General features: G+C 47.5%; 1 protein-coding gene across 2 annotated transcripts in view; it reads right to left on the bottom strand.

Moving 5' to 3' along the window:
• ZC3H18 (zinc finger CCCH-type containing 18) overlaps nt 1–13,308 on the bottom strand; it is a 70,045-nt gene that overhangs the window by 4,438 nt on the left and 52,299 nt on the right. For both annotated transcript variants that reach the window (XM_080645371.1, XM_080645372.1), the window contains exons 9-13: nt 6,812–7,003; nt 5,474–5,599; nt 2,638–2,742; nt 1,081–1,224; nt 543–602 (exon numbers count right to left, since the gene is read on the bottom strand). In XM_080645371.1, the coding sequence (XP_080501497.1) occupies nt 543–602; nt 1,081–1,224; nt 2,638–2,742; nt 5,474–5,599; nt 6,812–7,003 (627 nt within the window). The remainder of the gene's footprint in view (nt 1–542; nt 603–1,080; nt 1,225–2,637; nt 2,743–5,473; nt 5,600–6,811; nt 7,004–13,308) is intronic.

Genomic DNA, 13,308 nt, shown 5'->3' with positions numbered 1-13,308 from the left:
GGGTAATGTATATAAACCACCTGCTGCCTAAAAATAAGAGAAAGTTTGACTTAAGGGATCTAAGTTCTTTTCCAATTATTTTCTCAGATTAAAAAAAAAACTGGCTGTTCCCAGCTGCCTCAGGCACAATAGGCCAGCGCAGGACCCAACGCTCCACACAAAACGAGCATGAAGCCTCCATGTTAGCCTCTTTCAATCCTGCTGAGCTGGAAGCACCCTGGCTTCAAGCCCGCCATGTGCTTAAGGGGACAGAGGGCATCCCAGCCCCTCCACATGTTTGGAGCCATTGGACCAGGCTCCCTACTCTGTGAGCATCAGTCCATTCTCTTCTCTGCATCCAGGTGGAGATAGCTAGCCAGCCACACTGCTCCTGAACAGCACTGATTGACAGCTATCAGCTGTTAGCCACAGGCTGCCTGAGGAGGAGAAAGCCTCACACCCGTGGGGACCTCTCCTAAGGTCCTGGATGCTGACTGTGAAGCAGGAGGAGCAGGGACAAAGAAGCTGATGGGGACTGGGGCCAGAGAGATGCTGACAATGACCTGGATCTGGAACTAGAGCCGCTGTAGCTGCTGCCGCTGCCACTGCCACTGATGGTCCGCCTGCAACACAATCAAAAGTCTCACCACTCACATCTCTGCAGACTTAACAAAAGGCAGACAGTCTCTCTTCAAAACCAGGGCTAATCACTGGCCCGAGACAGATGTTTAACCAGTAACTTGCCACAGACCCAGATGTGGGTAGGGCTCTATTTTCTTTTAAGTACACTTTTTTCTCAAAAAGTAAAATAAACTTCTCTTCAGTGTTCCCCCCCGTCCTCGATCCCCCCACCCCCCTGCCCTGCAACTGCCTCTTTCCAGGGCAGATTCTGGTTGTCAAGGGAGTGCCTTCCCTCCTCAGGTGGAGCAGTGAGATGGGGAAACAGGCTCAGTAAGGTGGCATAACTAGCCCCAAACCTCACAGATCAAGGATAGAATGGGTTTCTGGCCTGGGTTGCTTTGTCCAGGAGATCCCCTCCCCTAGCCCTGGCACCAAAGATACAGAAATCCCCATGAGGCTCCCTGAGAGTGGTGTACTTACCTCCTGGGGGGGGTCCTGGCTTGGCGCTCCCTCCTCCTGGCTTCCCGAGGGTCTCCTGGCTTGGCAGGCTCAGGAGTGGGGGCAGTGGTCTTGGGGGCCTGTGGTGGGGCTGGAGGTGGAGCTGGCTTCTTCGCCATCTTCTCTCTGTGTCATGAGATGCAAGGAAGTCAGGCCTGGTGGAAGAGCCCAGCCAACGACCTCAGGGTGTGACCCCAGGGTGCACTGCCAGGAAAGCCAGGTGGGCTGTTGATCCCATATCACACCAGGCTCTTGGAATGTTCCGGAAGCTACAGGCCTACTTCTCCCCACAGACAGGAGCCAGAGGTGCGTCAGCAGCAAGAAGATGGCTCATCTGAGAGTTCTTGAAAATCGCGGAGAGCTGGCGCTGTGCTCCCCCAGTCCCGCATGTGGGGGTGGCCCTTTGAGGGTGCTGCAGCATGTTCACATGAGGAAACCACACTGCAGTAAAGAAAACAGCCCCCAAAGCTTGTTTTTTTCTATCTGCTAATCGTTTTAGTGGTGCTGAGCACTCCTGATTCAGATTGAGTACAGAGCATGTACCTATCAGAGACCCTGTCAACAAAGTGATCTCAGCAGGAAACAAAGTCTTGGTCAAAAGCACAGTGTCAGGGGTGAGTCAAATCTTTGCTGATGAAAATGCAGAAGCGAAGCATGCGTCATGCGTGACTCTTGTGTGTGAAGTCCTGGCGGGGGAATAGCCACTGCAGGGGCTGGAGTGTCTGGACTATGCAGTCTCACAGGTTTGTTAACCCACATTGAATGGTACAATGTAGATGGATGAGTTGTGTTGCACATAAATTATACCTCAATACAATTCATTTATAAAAGTGAGCTGTTCAGGATTTCCTAAATGTTTCTGAGGCCTTTTAGCTCACTCCACTTAGAATAAAACACTTGCAGAGTGCAGCATTTCAACGCCTGTTATAGAGCAGGTGTGGGCTCTTTCCCCACTAAACAAGTAACTACTGTAAGAACAAGTCAGGAAGCAGGGGCTATGGCAAGGACAGGGCCCAAGGCAGGTAGGCAGGTCCAGTCTGCTCACACAGAGGCTGCCTTGCCCCTTAGGTGGCAGGACTGATGTCACAGAGAATTAACTACTGACCTCCCTGAAGTGCCTGGCTTAGACACTGCACGTCAGGTGTTACAGAAGTTAGGTGTTCGTATAGTTCTATATGTTTCTAACTTCTCCCATGAGCCACATCTATTAAGAAGGATCAATGTGACTTACTCCAGAAGCAGTAAAGGTGAAGAGGAGACAGAATCTGGCAGGCTGCTCCTTTCCATGCATTGCAGACACAGCCCCAGGGCTGAGCGTGGCAGGAACCTGCCTGGTAAGAGTGTGGCTGGTGGCTGCACTTGCTTGGAACCCCAAGGAGCACGGACATTACCACACCCCAAACAGTACATGGCCCCTAGGTCTACATGTCCATCTCTAGGGGTCCTGTCTACAGTTCCCATGGGGCTTGTCCACATATGAGATATGAGGGAGGGAGAAGGCCAGATGCTGCCAGCCCGGCCTGACCACTAGGCACTTACCCTGCTTTCCCAGGAGGCAGAGCTGGCTCCCCCTTGGTTCTGACAGAAGGTCTGTGTGGAGAAGGTGTTGGAGAGGGAGACGGGGATGAGGAAAAGGACCGGGACCTAGGGAGTAAACAGGAGTGTGAAAAGGGAGAACCACAGTGCCCTTGTCCAAGTCTGAGCGTGCTGGGATGCCACTTCAAATTCACGGAGAAGGCCACCATGAATTTCTACTTATTTGCCTCAGATTCCCACTTATTTACAGGATTTCAGACAGTTCTTGGTCATTTCATAAAGTACATCGCCAGAGGGGAAAGGAGAGTGCTGAGAGGATAGCTGCTAACTACACTGCTGAGTCCTTCTGAGGCCCTGAGCCGTGGGGCATGTGAGTGTGGGCAGGACTGGAAGGGCACAGGCTCTGCTCTGTGTGTGTGTATGAAACCACAACGAAGAGACACACAGCCTGAGCAGGCCATGGCAGCATGGGAGAAATGGAAGGCCCAGTGGGGCACCCGAGACTCAGGTGGCTGGAAGGTGGGAGTGGCCCCAAGAATGGCCAGCAGCACAGGCCCACGAACAGACGTGACAGTGCTATGCGGCAGAGACTGGTCTGGCCCGGGGAGTGTTCCAGCTAAAGGAAATTGTGATGAGCTCATTTGGATACAAGGTGCAGGGGTCAGAAGGATGGACGAAGTGCTGGGAAAGGGGTGCTGGGCTGGGTGGAGGCATGGCCTAGCCAGGTTGCTGGCCCCACCATTCAGGATTCACACAACAATCACAAAGGAGGCAACCTTTAAAAGGTTTATGAGTTTGCTATATTTTTCTCCTACTTAGAAATGGAAATGGTCATGTAAGATTTTCGACACTTTCAGCAAAGCAACACCAACAGCTAAACTAAGATCAGGCTTTTGCAGTCACACATGCTGCAATGTATAGAGACAGAGCTACATAGGAAAAATGCTCTTTTCTCCTGTCTTCACACTCACTGCCTTTGACTAGGCAGCCTGCCATGGGAGACAGGAAGGAATGCCAGGCTCACTTCTAAGAAGCTTCTGTAACACTGCAGCCCGAATCACCACATCGGGGGGTCACCTCCTCAGAGTAACCTCATCCCTGGGTCCCATTCCTCAGAAGGCTGCTGCAGAGCCAATGCCCACCTGGCATGCTGCAGGGTGGCACTCTGCTCATGTTCTCAGGTACCACATGGGCCTGCCCAGGAGCCAGCAGAGGCCTGGAGCCAGGGAAGAGGTGTGCTGAGTGATGGACATTGGAACAGTATAAACACAAGTCAAGAGGAAGGGAAAGTGGTGAAAAAGTGCACCTAATTTTGTGGAAATGGCTAAGAAGTTTATTTCCAAATGGAAAATATCCTGAAACTGGTTCAGTACACAGGGCTGTGTCCCGAGTCCTGAGTGGAGATGAGGAAGCCAAGCATCCTCCTTGGGGTCTACCTCCTGAAAGAGCAGCCAGGTTTCCACTGACTCTCCTGCTTGCAGCCCCCTCCCCTCCATGCCTAACTCAGCATGAAGAGCCTGGCAAGCCCACCAGGCTGAGGATGGTTCTTTCTCCTGTTTGTCACCTTGGGCCTTGTCATAGCTGTCCCAGTCCTGTCCCTGACCTTAGGGATTCAATGCCATGGGGCCTTCTTAATCTCTTGTGTCCATGGAACACATACAAGAAAAACTGTAGGTGACCTCCACATGTGATTCTAACGTTTCTAAGTTTCCCATCTTAGTCTCAGGCTTCTTCCTGCAGCTTACCAGCCTAGTTTCTTAAATGAAGCCATACAAGGTTTCTCCCATTGTTGATGCTCTGATCAACAGCTTTCTGTCTTTCACCTCATCTCCTACAGGCAGCATTCCATGACTGCTCCATGACCGGCAGCTGTTCTGGGAACTGCTTCAACTTCCCTCAGGAAATCATGAGGCCTGAGGACCCAGAGCTGACCCTCTAGACACCTTAGAAAAAGGTTTTCTTTCTTTATTTTTTAAATATATTTTTATTGATTTTTTTATAGAGAGAGAGGAAGGGAGAGAGGGAGAGACAGAAACACCAATGAGAGAGAAACATCCATTGGCTGCCTCCTGCATGCCCCCTACTGGGGATTGAGCCTGTAACCTGGGCATATGCCCTGACCCAAAATTGAACCGGCAACCTTTTGGTGCATGGGACAATGCCCAACCAACTGAACCACACCAGCCAGGACAGGTTTGCTTCTCTTTTTCAAGGCTATTAATATGCACAAGATTCAGCATTCATGGAAGACAGGCCCACATATCATCTACTGTTTGTTCTACAGCCCACTTAAAATGTTAACTTGATCACCAGATTTAACAGCTCTAATGATCTAATGCTGTTCTAATCCTCTTGACAACTGCCCTAAAGTAAGATTGGCTGCCAGGAAGTAGTGCCACTGTGGAACAACAAACCACTGCAAAATAAACAGGTCCACTTATTCCCCAAACATCTGGTGATATGCTTCTCAAAGAAGCGTGTGTGTATGTATGCGGGTGTCTGTATGTGTGTGATGCCTGATTTCTGATTTTAGCACGCCTCCAAAATAGGCCAACAAGGTGCTGTGTCCCCTGATGTGCACTGTGTGTTAACATCTCCTAGCGCGTGCAGTTAATTGGCCCCTCGCTGTGTATTCCATAGAATTTACCACAAGACATGTAACTTGGTGAGACTATTCTGAAAACAACACCTGGAAGAACTGTCAGGATAGAGACATGCCACACAGACATACCCACCCAGATATACACTCCACTGACACACACACACACACAGGATAGAGACTTGGGCCACAGCCAGAGGTGCCCAAGTTCACCACACCCGATATGCTCTGGGGACATACCTGGACTGGCTGCCTGAGAAGGAGCTGTGTCTGGAAGACCGGCTAGAGTAGGAGCTGTAGGATGAGGACCGGGACCGAGACCTGGACGAACCAGAGCCAGAGTAGGAGGAGGACCGTGAAGATGACCTAGAGCATCCAAGGGGGAGAGAAGAGAGAGATCAGGTCTTTCTCCACCCTGCCCTGCCCACCGATGCCAGGCCTGCTGTCCTCAGATGCAGGCCCAAACAACAGGGCTATATTCACATCCAGATACATACCCCCTCACAGAGACACTCACCCAGATACACTCACCCACATATACCTCCCCAGACACACCCACCCAGGTACACCCCTCTAGATACACCCCCTCACAGCTACACCCACCCAGATACACCCCTCTAGACACATCCCCCTCAAAGACACACTCACCCAGATACACCCGCTCCACACAGATACACCCACGAAGATACACCCCCCTCCACACAGACACACCTACCCAGATACACACACAAAGATATATCCCCCGCACTCATATAAACACACAGACATACCCCACCACACTCATTCAGACACACCTGCCCTTTGGACAACTTTGTGGACATGCTTAATCCCACCCTCCTTTTGGTGGGAATGGTGTTTAGAAACCAAAACCTGGATGCTAGGTATCTCACTGTTATTTTTTTATTTTGTTTTGTGTATCTCACTGTTGCTGTGACACAGCTCCCAGGCCCTCAATGTATAGAACTAGGATACGTGTGCCTGTGTGTGCAGGTGTCTGATTGTGCACACATGTGTCTATGTATTTCTCTATCTGTCCATCTGTGCATGTAGTGAACCCTGACTCCACACTGACATTTCCATTTCCTGTCTAACACTGCGGCTCCCCTGGGTCCCCCCTTTCTGATTGGTAGTGTCTCTCTCTGGCAGGGAAGAGATCCAGCTCTCACAATCCATGACATCTTCACTTTGTTTGCTCAGAGCTAGTATTTACACAGGTTTCAGAGCTGCTAACCCTGGCTCCCACGATAAATTGTTTCGTTGGTCTCTCCTCTCAGTGTCTCTCCCAGAGTGAACCGGGCAAGCATTCCCCTCAGACAAACACCCGCTGCCCCCCGCCCTGGTTCACTGGCCAGGTCTGTGTTCCACTTTGAGTTGCCCGCATCCTGGCTGATTTCAATATGTGAAGCTGTAACATGGTTCTAAGTGCCAGTCTAGTTTGCTGCTAACGCTGTAGCACCCAGTTACTCAGTAAGTTGAGACCAACAAATGCCTGTTTAGTCTTACTGACTTCTCCCCAGGCCACAACAATATCACTCCTGTGGTGTTTATGCACCAGCCGTTCGCACCAGCCTGCCTCACCTGGAGGAATTGGAGGCAGAGGCTGATGAAGCTGATGTTTTTCGACGCCTTCGTGCACGGCTAGGGGAGACCGATACCCCAAGTTTCTTCTTGGGAGACTTGGACCGGCGCCAAGGGTCTTTCCACTCATCTGCTCGCTTCACCTGTGGCCCAGCGGAGACTGCCTCCTTCTTTGGTGGCTCAGCTTGTCGGCTAAAAACAGAGAGGTTAGCAATTCTCAGGCTACCTTCCATTTGCCAGTATTGTTATTTTGTGAAAGAAACTGAGATGTGAGATTATGATCTAACTTGCCTATCGATGAGGGAGAGAAACATCGATCAGCTGCCTCTTGCACACCTCCAACTGGGGATGTGCCCACAACCAAGGTACATGCCCTTGACCGGAATCGAACCTGGGACCTTTCAGTCCGCAGGCCGACGCTCTAATCACTGAGCCAAACTGGTTAGGGCAACAATAATTATCTTGAACAAGACAAGCATAGCTCTCTCCATAACTGGTTTCTGCTCACGTGTGTCTTTTTCAGGGGAACACCCATCTTTCTCCTTCACTGTACCTAACCATACTGGTGTTCCCTTTTTTCAGTATAAGTACTCATTGAATTCCTATCTTCCCCACTGGAGTGTAAGCTCTGAGAATGACAGGGATAGAATCAGCCTTATCTAACACATATTCTCTAGAGCTGATACACAATAAATGCTTATGAAATTAAAGGATAACAAAGTATTTTTTTCATTAGAAATTTTGTGAGTTATCAAACCCAAGTCTTAAAAATACTGGTTTAATTCACCCAGAGAACATCCTGATTAAAACCCCAGGGTCCAACTGAGAGCTGGTAGGTTATCAAGAGGAGACTCCGCTGAGTTCAATGGCAATTCCTTCTAACTCCTGGCCAAACTATATAATTACTGACTATAGGTGGGCAGATGAGACCAACTGGAAACAAATCAAGGCCTAAACGTGAAAGCCACATTCTGCACTGGAGAACTGGGAGTGAAGGGAGGCGGCAGTCACTGAGTCCTAACTGTGGGAGCCCACCCACTACTGACCAGGAGCTCAGGGTGCAGAGAAAGTGGGAGTGGGAGGCTCAGAAGCCCTTGGGAAGAAGCTCAGCACCAAATCAGAAACACCTACAAACCTAAACATCCCCACTTAAACATGAGCCGAAGTGGCGTTCCCACTAACAGCAGTTTAATATGAAGGTATCTGCTGGACCTGTGATTTTTTAAAAATTCAAATATTATAAGTTCATTTAAAATTAAAAAAAAAAAATACAGAAAGACAAGAAAATAAAAGTCCTGCTATCTCAACACTCCAGGGACAGCCAACATTTCGCATCTCTGCATGTCCTCTCCATCTCCTACAATGCACACTTGCACGTGTGCTCACACTCACTCTAAACATAGCTGTGACCTGCCTGTGACTGCTGGGCCAGCAGCAGGAGCAGCTCTTCCTGTCATCCGTTTGTGGAGATGTGGCCTTTCTCGACTGTGTGGCAATTCACTGTCAGATGTTATATAATCTGAACATTTCCACACGGTTAGCTGTTTTTTAACTTTTAGAAAACACAAATAACATTAAAATGACCCTTTATATATAAATCTTATGGACATCTTTTTTTTTAAGGTCAAATGCCTAGGAAGTGAAACCAGTGGGTCAAAAGAAACGAGCATTTACAGGTTTGTGGTAGATGTCAAAAATTTTACTCTGAAGTGAAAAACTGACTTATAATAACCCCACCAGTAATGAGGTGTCCATTTTATCTGACTCTCAACAATGCTGGGTTCCTGTGTTACCAGTGAAACACCATAAGCACCACCAGATAAAAATAAACCCCAAATGCCGGCAACTGTGGGGTCTTCAAGGTGTAGACGGTTCATACTAAATGTTGTTCTTGCTAAATGTTAAAATGTAGCACAGTATTTTGTTTGATGAGCTTGACTGAAACCCAGTAACGGCAAATACAGAAATTGGTTCCCATTTGTTCCTATCGTTACTTCCAAGGCTGGAAATTTCTGTCTTCTATACGTCCTGACACCTGTGAGTTCTGGTTGTCTGTTTTGTTCTTGGCCAATTTTCTAGTAAGCTCTTCAGTTATAAAGAATTGGAACCCTTTCCCAGGCTACTTGCTTTTTAAGGTGTTGGGTGGTGGTGTCTAACCTATAGAGCGTAACATTTTAACTGTCAAAGCAATTACTTTTCCTTCTCCTGGGTAGCTTCTTATAGGCTTATAGAATTCAACTCCATTCCAAGTCATATTCACTTGCATTTTTCTTTTAGTTGATCTGGAGTTTCTTTCTTTCAACTATTCCTGAAGCACTGTCTAACCAGCACCTCTTTTCCAAACTGTTTGTGACAGGATGCCATCTTTTAAAAAAAATGTATTTTTAGAGAGAAAGGAGAAGGAGAGGGAGAAACAACAATGTGAAAATATAAATAGACTAGCTGCCTTCTGCATACCCTGCATGGGAATTGAGCCTGCAACTTGGGCATGTGCCCTGAATGGGAATCCAACCATGACCTCCTGGTTCATAAGTTGATGCTCAACCATTGTGCCACATGACTCATATTTTCAATTTATAATGGGTTTATTGGGATGCTGAAAAGCATCTGTAGTTAAAATTTCAAACACTCTGGAGTAGGGAAAACCAAGATGGCGGCATAGGTAAACACCTAAACTGCTGCCTCACACAACAATTTCAAAACTACAACTAAAAGACAGAACGGACACCATCCAGAACCACAGGAAAGCTGGCTGAGTGAAAATTCTACAACTAGAAGGAAAGAGAAAAGCTCACAGAGAATTGGAGGTACGGCAAAGAGTCTTTGTGTGTGCAGAGAGGAAGGGTGGCTGAGAAGCCTGGCTGACTTTCTCTGGCGGAAGGGGGAAGGAAGCCCCCGACCGCACTGAACCCCAGTTCTGACTGCACTGAACCCCAGTTCCGGGCGAGCCCCTGGGGACCCACGCTCTTACGGGGGGAGTCTGGACTCTCGGGCGGAGACTCGGGAGCTGGGAAAGGCGGAGGACTGAAAGCGCGCGCGTGCCAGTGCGCACAAAGGCTGCGGAGGTTGCCACAGACTTTCCCTAGTGGAAGGGAGTCGGAGGCTCCTGACTGCACTGGGCCCCAGTTCTGACTGCATTGAACCCCGGTTCCAGGCGAGCCCCTGGGGACCCACGCTTTGTGGGGGGAGTCTGGACTCTCGGGCGGAGACTCGGGAGCCGGGAAGGCAGAGGTCTGAAGGCGCGCACCTGTGCGCAAGGGCAAGGCTGACGGGAAGCCAAGACTGAGGCTCCACCCCATCCAAGCTGAGCACAGAGGCTATTGCAATTTGGCAAGTCTAATCCTATAAGGCTGTCTCCAGCACCAAACTTCTCCCAGCATAGACACAGCTGATCCTTACAGCCAACTGGCCTGGAGGTCAATTCTTCCCAGTGATACCAACAACAATCAAGACTTAATTACAACAAGGCTGTACACACAGTCCACAAAGGGGTGCACCAAGAGTGTCCACCTCAGGTTAACTGGGGAGGCAGACCCACTGGGCCATATTGGAAACCTAGCACACAAATCTACCTTACCAACTCAGGGAAGCAGTGAAAATGCGGCCTCAAAGAATCAGATCACAAACGAAAGAAATGGAGGAAAACAAACGACTGGATATAGAATTCAAAACCACGGTTATAAGGCTTTTTAAGAATATCCTAGAAAAGGCCGATAAATATAACGAGACCCTCGAAGATATGAAAAAGGACCAACTAGAAATTAAACATACACTGACTGAAATAAAAAATATTATACAGAGACCCAACAACAGACTAGAGGAACACAAAAATCAAGTCAAAGAATTGAAATACAAAGAAGCAAAAAACACTCAACCGAAAAAGCAAAAAGCAAAAAAAAAAATCCAAAAAGTTGAAGATAGTGTAAGAAGACTCTGGGACAACTTCAAGCATACCAACATCAGAATTATGGGGGTGCCAGAAGAGAGAGAGCAAGATACTGAAAACCTATTTGAAGAAATGATGACCGAAAACTTCCCCCACCTGGTGAAAGAAATAGACTTACAAGTCCAGGAAGCGCACAGAACCCCAAACAAAATGAATCCAAAGAGGACCACACCAAGACACATCATAATTAAAAAGCCAAGAGCAAAAGACAAAGAGAGAATATTAAAAGCAGCAAGAGAAAAACAGTTAGTTACCTACAAGGGAGCACCCATACGACTGTCAGCTGACTTCTCAACAGAAACTATGCAGGCCAGACGGGAGTGGCAAGAAATTTTCAATGTGATGAATAGCAAGAACCTACAACCAAGATTACTCTACCCAGCAAAGCTATCATTCAGAATTGAAGGGCAGATAAAGAGCTTCACAGATAAGAAAAAGCTAAAGGAGTTCATCACCACCAAACCAGTATTATATGAAATGCTGAAAGGTATTCTTAAAGAAGAGGAAGAAGAAAAAAGTAAAGATAAAAATTATGAACAACAAATACATATCTATCAACAAGTGAACCTAAAATCAAGTGAATTAAAAACCTGAGGAACAGAATAATCTGGTGAATATAATAGAATCAGGGGCATAGAAAGGGAGTGGACTGTTAATTCTCAGGAGGAAAGGGCTATGGGGGGTTCATGAAGAGACAAAAATCATACACCTATGGATGAGGACAGTGGGGGGGAGGTATGGGAGAAGGTGGAGTGGGAACTGGGTGGAGGGGAGCTATGGGGGGGAAAAGAAATAATTGTAATAATCTGAATAAAGATTTATTTAAAAAAAATTTAAAAAAAAGAAACTTCTAGGAAAAAAATAATAAAATTTCAAACACTCTGACTTTTACTTCTTGGTAGGTCCTGCCTATGTTTTATCTACAGAAGATCTTTAGCAACAGTTAGAGTCCAGGGGTGGGCAAACTTTTTGACTTGAGGGCCACAATGGGTCCTTAAACTGGACCGGAGGGCTGGAACAAAAGCATGGATGGAGTGTTTGTGTGAACTAATATAAATTCAAAGTAAAGGAGCGGAGGGGAGAGCAAGAGAACCCTCCGCTCTTTCGGCTCCGCGGGCCGGATAGAACAGCTGAACGGGCTGGATCCGGCCCGTGGGCCGTAGTTTGCCCACGGCTGGGTTAGACCCTGCTCCCCCAGTTCCACAGGGCTTTGGATTACAATGTTATTAAACTTATTAATAGCATGTTGCAATTATTCATGTCTTCTTTTGTGGGTGTCAGCAAAGGATAATAGTTTTCTTCATAAAAAGTCCTGCCTTTTTGGGGTAGATTTTTAGTTACTATTAAAAATTCTCTTCACCAGCATTTCGACATCTAGTTATATTATATCATAACATATAAAAACCATTACCTGTTGATATTTTCAGAACTGTTTAATCAATCAATCCACCAACTAGCAAGTTCCATGCCTACTATTTGCCAAGAGTAACATATCAGGAGCAACACCCAACATTTAAAAACTGCCCTAAGGACACACTAAATTGAGGCATAAAATCCGTTATCTTGGCCCAAACCCCGAGAGCTATTACCACAAAAGCTCATAAGCATGTTTTCCTGGAAAAGTAATCCAGGAAGGAAGCAAAACCTGTCTGAGGATTCCAACCTGTCACAGTCCACCAGGGAGCTGCTTTCACCTTTATACTTCCTGTGTTATTCTCATTCTAAAAATGCAACAGGAAATGGAACACCTTGGTCACTACTTTTTTTCATTAGTCATCGAAGTGGCCCAGCTCTATCAACTTGCAGTCCTTCTAACAGGGAGAGAACAGATGGAAATCAAGGGAATGATTCATGACACAGCCGTGACAGTACTAAAAGTTCTTGCTGTAGTGACTGGGAAAGAGAAAGAATGCTAAACCCTGCCCCATCACAGCATAGAAAAAAAACCACTTGAGACCACAGACAGGTGGCCAACACAGGCCTCCATAATCTTTTAGAGGAAATGTTTCCTCACCAGAAAGAATCTTTCATTCACTCTGGAGATAAGACTATGGGTTTCAAACAAGGCTGGCTCCTTTAACAGTGCTGGAACAAGACCTGGAGGTGTCCGTAAAGTCTTTCATTTTTCTGGGCTGGTGCCATGGCTGGGTCTGAATACTCATTCCACCTCCAGAGCAAGCACTACACAGAGGGAGCAAACAGCTAGCTCCACTTCTCCCTGAAAAATCTATCTATATATATAAAAGGCTAATATGCAAAGTGTCCCCTTTGGAGTTCGATGGGGAGTTTGCTTGCCTGCTATGACATATGCTGACCACCAGGGGGCGGCACGGAATGAAGGAAGGCCCCAGCTGGCAGCTGGGGAAGGGAGCCCTGGCTGGCAGCCAGAAAGCCCCGATAGGCCCTGATCGCCAGCCAGGCCTAGGGACCCTACCCATGCACGAATATAGGTGGTACTTGGATATAAAATCATGCAGTTGGCACAAAATGAAGATCAGGGATCACTGTGTTATTGAGTCACTCTGAAGACCACTAAAGTCAAATATTAATG

Source organism: Plecotus auritus (genome assembly GCF_963455305.1).
Source record: "Plecotus auritus genome assembly, chromosome: 10".
NCBI lineage: Eukaryota > Metazoa > Chordata > Mammalia > Chiroptera > Vespertilionidae > Plecotus > Plecotus auritus.
This window is presented reverse-complemented; position numbering and strand designations above follow the sequence as displayed.